Consider the following 8,242-nt stretch of genomic DNA (forward strand, 5'->3'; position numbering starts at 1 on the left):
TCAATCTGGAGATGCTTTAGAAAATTGGAAATAGATCTACCTGGTGATCTAGCTATACCACGTTTGGGCATATATCCAAGAGATGTCCCACAATACCTCAGGGGCATGTGTTTCACTAGTTCATAGTGGGTTTGTTTGTGATAGCCAGAAACTGGAAACAACCCTGGTGTCCCACAACAGAAGAATTGATACAAAAAATGTGGTTCATTTACACAATGGAATAATACTCAGCTATTAAATATAAGGACCCTTGACTTTTACAGGCAAGTGTATGGACCTAGAAAATATCATCCTAAGTGAGGTAACTCAGACCCATAAGGACATGCATATGTATGTTCTTACTAATAAGTGGATGTTGGCCAAGAAAAAAAAAAGTACATAATACCCAGTATACAATCCACAGAACTCAAAACAGTTAACAAGCCAAAGAGCCCAAGTTAAATACCTCAAACCCACTTGGGAGGGAGAAGAAAACAATCATAGCAGAGGAAGGGAGAAAGGCACCTGGGTGGGAAAGAGGAGAGCAAAGGGAAGAGGGGAACACAGGAGAAAGAGTGGAAGCAGGCAACATAGAGAGAATGAAGGTCTAAAGACCCTCCAGAATGTACCAGAGACCTAAGATAGGGTTGACTCTCAGGACTCAAAAAGAGGAACCCTAAATGAAATGCCCTACAATGGGAAAGGGTACTTGCAGAGCCCACCTCCAGCAGAAAGAGAGGGAATCAAGTAAGGGATGGGGTTGACATTCCAGTCAAAAACTGACCTTTAGTTGTTCTTGTCTGAAAGAACTGCAGGGACAAACTAGAGAAGAGAAGAGAAGAGAAGAGAAGAGAAGAGAAGAGAAGAGAAGAGAAGAGAAGAGAAGAGAAGAGAAGAGAAGAGAAAAGTCTGAAGAAAAGAAGGTACAGTGATAGGCCTAAATTGACATCTAGCTCAAGGGGAAGGCCCAAGGCCTGACACTATCACTGGGGCTATGGAGTGTTAACAAATAGAGGCCTATCATGACTGCCCTCTGAAAGGCCAAAGAAGCAGTTGAGAGACTCAGGTGCAGATATTTACACCCTACAAATGGAATTAATAGAAGCTGCTGACCCCTGTGGTTGAATTGGGAAAAAGCTGGAAGAAGCAGAGGAGGAGGGCAACCCTGTAGGAGGACAGCAGTCTCAACTAACCTCAACCATTGACATCTCTCAGACACTGTGCCACCAACCAGTCAACATACACCAGCTGTAATGAAGCCCCCAACACATATAGCATATGACTGCTGGGTTTGGACTCAGTCAGAGAAGATACACCTAACTCTCAAGAGACTGGAGGCTCCAGGGAGTGGGAAGATCTGGTGTGGTGGTGGTGTAGAGGGATGGGGATATCTTTGTGGTGATGGGAGAAGGAAGTATATGATGTGGAACAGGCAGAGGATAGACCAGGAGGTCGATAAAATCTGGACTATAAAAGAAGATTAAATAAAATTAAAAAGAAAAGAAATACAGGAAAATACAATCAAGCAGGCAAAAGAAGTGAAGGAAATGAAGGAAATGGTCTGAAATCTAAAAATGGAAATAGAAGCAATAAAGAAAAGACAGATAGAGACAAACTTGGAGATAGAACACCTTGGAAAGAGAACAGTAACTATAGGCACAACCATCACCAACAGAAAACAAATGATAGAAGAGAGAATCTTAGGCATAGAACATACCATAGAAGGAATGGGTACATCGATCAAATAATAAAATGCCAAATGTAAAAAGTTCCTAACTCAAAACATCCAGGAAATTAGGAACACTATGAAAAGACCAAACCCAAGAGTAATAAGAATGGAGGAGGAAGAAGATTCCCAATTCAAAGATCTAGAAAACATTTTCAACAAATCATAGAAAAAACTTCCCTAAGCTAAATAGAAGGCTTTAAACATAGAAGAAGCTTACAGACCACCAAGAAAATTGGACCACAAAAGAAAATCCTCCTGCAACAGAATAATCAAAACACTAAATGTACATTACAAAGAAAGAATATTAAAAGCTGCAATGTAAAAAGGCAAGTAACAAAAAAGGCACACCTATCAGAATTATACCTGACTTCTCAACAGAGATTCTAAAAGCCAGAAGATCCTGGGTGATGTCTTACAGATACTAAAAGACCACAGTTGTCATCCCAAACTACTATATCCAACAAAATTCTCAATCACTATATATGAAGATACCAAGATATTCCATGACAAAACCAAATTTAAGCAAGATCTTTCAACCAGAACAGCTCTACAGAGGATAATACAAGAGGATAATAAAATTCCAACATAAAGAAGGTAACTATGCCAAAGAAAACTCAAGAAATTAATCACGCCAGAGAAAAACCAAAAGAAGAGAATCATACACACTCAATACCACCTCCAACATCAAAATAATAGTATCTAGAAATCATCAGTCATTAATATCTCTGATCATCAACTAGCTTAATTCACCAATAAAGACACAGGCTAACAGATCATCCATAAACAGGATCCATCAATCTGCTGTATGCAAGAAACCTACCTAAACAACAAAGATAGACACTACCTTGAGTAAAGGACTGGAAAAAGTTTTTCCAAGCCAATGGATCCAAGAAAAAAGCTGTAGTAGTCATTCTAATGCCTAACAAAATAGATATTCAGCCAAAAGTTATAAAAGTTGGGGAAGGACACTTCATACTCATCAAACGAATAATACAATAAGATGAAATCTCAATCCTGAACTTCTATGTCCCTAATGTAAGAATACCCACATTCATCAAGGAAACTTTACTAAAACTCAAAACACATTGAATCCCACAAATCAACACCCCTTTCTCACCAATGGATGGGCCCTCAATACAGAAAATTAACAGAGAAACAATAAAACAGACTGATGTTATGAACCAAATGGATTTAACAGATATCTAGAAAACCATTCACCCAAAACAAAAAGAATATAGTTTCTTCTTCTCAGAATGGAAAAGAACAAAAACTTCTCCAAAATGAACATTATAAGCAGGCACAAAGTAAGCCTCAATGTATTCATGCAGATTGAAACAACCCCTTGAGTCCTATTAGATCACCACAAATAAAGACTGGAATTCAACAGCAACAGACAAAACAGCAGGTCCACATCACATACTCATGGAAACTGATCAACTATCTATTCAACGAAAACATGATAACATAAGGAATCTATTGGGACCTGTTGAAAGTGATGGTAAGATGAAAATTCATAGCACTAGGTGCTTTCATAAAGAAATTTGAGAGATCTCATGCTAACAACTTGACAGCACACCTAAAAGCTATAGACACAGAAAATTAACAGAGAAACAATAAAACTGACTGATAAACAAAAATAAACAAACACTCCAAAGAGGGGTACATGGCAGGAAATAGCAAAACTCAGGGCTGAAATCCATCAATTAGAAACAAAACAAAAAATCAACAAACCAAGATCTGATTCTTTGAGAAAAATCAATATGATAAGCAAACCTTTAGCTAGAGAAACAAAAAAGTTCTGAGACAGTATAAAAATTAACAAAATCAGAAATGAAAAGCAAACATAACAACAAAAATTGAAGAAATCAAAAAGACATTTTGTGGGGTGAGAATTTACTGATATAAATCTGTTTGATAAATTACAATCTAGAGTTTTGATGTTGCTGGGGAACAGGGATTTGTGACAGCTAACGGTGAGATGGGCCTTCATTACATGGGGCTGGCATGGCAGCAACCCACCTTGGGATAGAGACATTCCAGGAGCTTCGGGAGAGAGAGTCTGCCAAAATGAGGACACCCACTGGTGCCATGTGGCCCGCTGGTGCCAACACTAGCATGAGGTGTTGTTCCTTTTTTAATATTTCCCACTATACAGTACAGCTTGGCAGTCAGGGTTGGTGATTGCCTCACATGTTGTTTTTTGTTTGTTTGTTTGTTTTTTGGTTTTTTTTTTGTCATGAATTGTTTTTGCTATCCTAGGTTTTTTGTTCTTCCACATGAAATTGAAAATTGCTTTTTCCACATCTGGTATGAATTCTGCTGGAATTTTGATGGGGATAGCAATGAATCTGTAGTTTGCTTTTGGCAAGATGGCCATTTTTACTACGTTAATCCTAACAATCCATAAGCATGGGAGGTCTTTCCTTCTTCTAAGGTTTTCTTTAATTTCTTTCTTTAGCAACTTGAAGTTGTTGTCATACAGACCTTTCACTTGCTTGGTTAGAATTACACCAAGATATTTAATACCATGTGTGGCTATTGTGAATGGTATTGTTTCCTTAATTTATTTCTCTGCCCATTTATCATTTTTGTATAAAGGAAGGCTGCTGATTTGTTTTAGTTTATTTAATATCCAGCCACTTTGCTGAAGTTGTTTATCAATCATAGGAGTTCTCTGGCAGATGGGACCAAAAAGACCACCTCCAGTAAATAGACAGGGTCCCAGTGGAAGGATGGGGTCACTGACCAGTCTTCAACTTTTAGGATCCAGAATTGTTCCTGTCTAAAGGAAATGCTGGAACAAAAATGGAGGAGAGACTGAAAAAGGGTATCCAGAGACTGGTCCAACTTGGGATCTATCCCAAGGGCAGACACCAAACCCTGATGCTATTACTGATACCACATTGTGCTTCCAGACAGGAGTTTATCAAGGCTGTCCTCTGAGAGGTTCTACCAGCAGCTGACTGAGAAACATGCAGATACTTACAGTCAATCTTTAAACTGAGGTCAGGGACCACTATGGAAGAGTTATGGGAAGGATTGAAGGAGCATAAGAGGATGGCAACTCCATAGGAAGAACAACAGTATGAACTAACCCAAACCTCTCAGAACTCCCAGAGGCTAAGCCACCATCCAAAGTGCATACATATGGGAAGGTGTGTGGCCCCCAGTACATAGTACAGCAGAGGACTGCCTTGTCTGGATTCAGTGAAAATGGATGCGATTAAGTAGATCTCCAGGGAAGGAGGATGCTAGCAGGGTGAGGTGAAAGGGGGTTGGGGGGCACCTTCTCAGAAGCAAAGAGTAGGGAGTGAAGAACTCTGGGAAGGGGGACCAGAAATGAGGCAGTATTTGGCATGTAAATAAATACAATAATTTAATAATTTAATTAAATAAAAATTATACAGTTCAAAATATATACACGTATAATCAAAGTATACTTTAAAATATGTTAATTGAAAGAATATTGCATCAGTCTTTCTCCTTTTTACCACTCCCTCCAGTCTATCCCAGAAGTTCTCCCTCTAATTTCCCTCATGTTCCCTCACTCCAAATTAATAGCTTCTTTTTCTCAGCTATTATTGTTACTTGATACGTACATATGTATGTATGTATGTATGTATGTATGTATGAATGTATGTATGTATGTGTAGAAATATATGAGTACAACATACTGAGTTGGCTTTTGGTTTTGTGTGCATATACTGACTATGATGTATTGGATAACCTAACCACAATGAACTAAAAATCTCATTGGGAAAGGATATCAGAGTAGTATTGGGAAGGCATGTATAATGTTATTCAATGATTTTGATAATAATCTAATAATAAAATAAATAATAAAAAACTGAAACTATGAATCAACTACATATATTAATGAATATATAAAATTATGATATAATATTTTAAAATAAAAGCTGCAATATATACCTGCACTTATAAAAGTGAAGATATTTTATGCTGAACCTCAATTTCTATTGACTTTTTATATCTAAATCAGCTACTTTGAATAGTCTCACTAATGGACATAATTAAAAGCAATGATATTACATTGTATTAAATGTTTTATAAATATATTTTAGTGTTCTTTCAACAAAAGATTTTGTATATATATATTAAGCAAAATTATGAGAAATTTATTATCTTCAATTGAGTCTTTTATTGCTTATATACATTTATTATACTGCATGTCTTAAATATACATACCAAGATATAAAACAACAATGAAAGCAAAAACAGAATTGTACAACACAGCTGGTTTCTATATTAAAATGACAGCTATTTTATCTTCTGCAAAGATAAGTGGAGGGAAATGGATGCAAATTAATTACAATTTCTTGTGATTATGTTAACATATTTATTTAAATTCAATAAGTGAAATATTGAAGTTGAACACAAATATGAAGAAATATGGTGGTTATTGAAAATGTATAAAAATATGAAAATGACTATCTTGAATAATAAGAAAATTGAATATGTTAATTAGTAAAGAATATTAAAATATTTCTGGCTGATCTTAGTGTCATATTCAAGAACTAATATCTGGTTACATTAACTGAAAGCTATCTAACAAAATGTTCACTGGAAGTATTCTTAGCTACCCAAATATATTACCCAAATATCCTCAAACGGAAGCATGTAGACACTCTGGTGGAGAATGAAGATAAGCCTAAATCAATGTTCACAATGTAACTATATAAATAGCATTATGTACAGACATAGCAAAACAAACTTAATATAAAAACCTCACTCGGTTCCAAAATTGTATTACCACATTTCTTTGTAATGAATTAAGTGATTGAGCATTTCCAAAATTATGATTTCTTCATTAAAAATATTAAACCATTTTCCTCTATGTCCTACTACACTTTTAACTGAGAAAAATGATGGGCAAGATCAGTTTATTTTTCTCTTTCATTGCAATAGTAACTAAACTCTATTGTAACAGAAAGTAGACCCAGTGCCTTTTCTCTTGCAGGAGTTATTTATTGAACCAACCCTAAACATAAACAAATAAATTGTTCTGCTTTATGTTTTGTATATTAAAAATATTCCTAGTAGAGACCGGGATGGCTCAGCAGTTAAGAGCACTGATTACTCTTTCAGATGTCCTGAGTTCAATTCCCAGCAACTACATGGTACCTCACAACCATCTGTAATGTGTTCCAATGACCTCCTCTGGTGTGTCTGAAGACAGTTACAGTATACTCACATATATAAAATAAATAAATAATTATTTTGTAAAAACTGTCCCTAGTGAATTCATTGAGCAAGCACAATCATTGTGATCTCTTACTGTTTGATGTTGCCCTAGAATGACTATCCTCTTTAAAAACAAGATTTCCTTAGTGTATCTGAATGTAACGTTTTAGACCAAAGTTTAAGCATAGAACTTTTTATTTCTGAATTTCTCAAGGTATATATTAAAGGATTCAACATGGGAGTGACAACTGTGTAAAAAATAGTAACTGATTTATCAATAGGAAAATTGGAAACAGGTCTAACATACATGAAAATGCAAGGAACAAAAAATAGGACAACCACCATGATGTGAGAGCTGCAGGTAGATAGGGCTTTGCGCTTCCCTTCCTGACTGTGAGTCTTAAGAGAATTTAGAATGATTCCATAGGAGGCTAGCAGAATAATAAACACCACCATACAGATTGCCCCATCATTGGCAATGACAGTAAGACCAAGGAAGTATGTGTCACTGCACACAAGCACCAATAATGGATACATGTCACAGGCAAAGTGGTCAATGACATTGGGACCACAGAATGGAAGGTCATAAACAAAGAGAACTTGAGCCACAGAGTGTGCAAACCCTCCAACCCAGGTTGCAACCAACAGGAGGATGCAAACCTGGTGATTCATGATGGTCAAATAGTGCAGTGGTTTACAGATGGCAACATAGCGATCATAAGCCATTGCCACCAGAAGGAAGATCTCAGTTGCACCAAATAAGTGTTCTACAAAGAGTTGACCCATGCAAGCTCTGAAGGAGATTGTCTTTTTATTGCAGAGTAAGTCCATAATCAACTTGGGTGAGATGGCAGTGGAATAAACAGCATCCATGAGTGACAGATAGGCAAGGAAGAAGTACATTGGGGAGCTCAAGGAGGGACTGGCAATGATTGTCACCATAATGAGCAAATTGCCTGCCATGGTCACAACATACATGAGTAGAAACAAGATAAATAATGCTTTTTGCCCAACAGGATCCTGAGTGAGACCCAGTAGGATAAATTCTGTGACATTGTTATTTTTTCCCATTTACTCTTCTGTGAGGCTTATTTCAGAGACAGATTAGGAAAACAGGACCTGCCATGAATTGTGAATAAGACCATGAATCTGTTGGTTTTAAAACACATCTTTATTACTTCCTTCTCTAGGGTGAATTGTAGTTAGGTTTTTGTTAAACAGCTATTGAGTTCCTCTCATAAATATCACCATAGAACTCTTAATAATGTCATAAAGGCTAAATTCTATCTCAAGACCTCAATGGAATACCATATAGAAAGGTAGACAATGGTA

At 36.5% G+C, this 8,242-nt stretch overlaps 1 protein-coding gene across 1 annotated transcript; it reads right to left on the bottom strand.

Annotated features, from left to right (window-relative positions):
- Window positions 1–7,036: 7,036 nt before the first annotated feature.
- Or4a81 (olfactory receptor family 4 subfamily A member 81) lies at window positions 7,037–7,981 on the bottom strand. The gene has a single exon (NM_001000361.1). The coding sequence runs from the start codon at window positions 7,979–7,981 to the stop codon at window positions 7,037–7,039; it is 945 nt and encodes a 314-aa protein (NP_001000361.1).
- Window positions 7,982–8,242: the final 261 nt, after the last annotated feature.

This window comes from Rattus norvegicus, chromosome 3 (assembly GCF_036323735.1).
Source record: "Rattus norvegicus strain BN/NHsdMcwi chromosome 3, GRCr8, whole genome shotgun sequence".
Classification (NCBI taxonomy): domain Eukaryota; kingdom Metazoa; phylum Chordata; class Mammalia; order Rodentia; family Muridae; genus Rattus; species Rattus norvegicus.

Excerpts from the sequence above, each read along its gene's own strand:
- Or4a81 (NM_001000361.1), bottom strand. The coding sequence starts at position 7,981 with ATGGGAAAAAATAACAATGTCACAGAATTTATCCTACTGGGTCTCACT.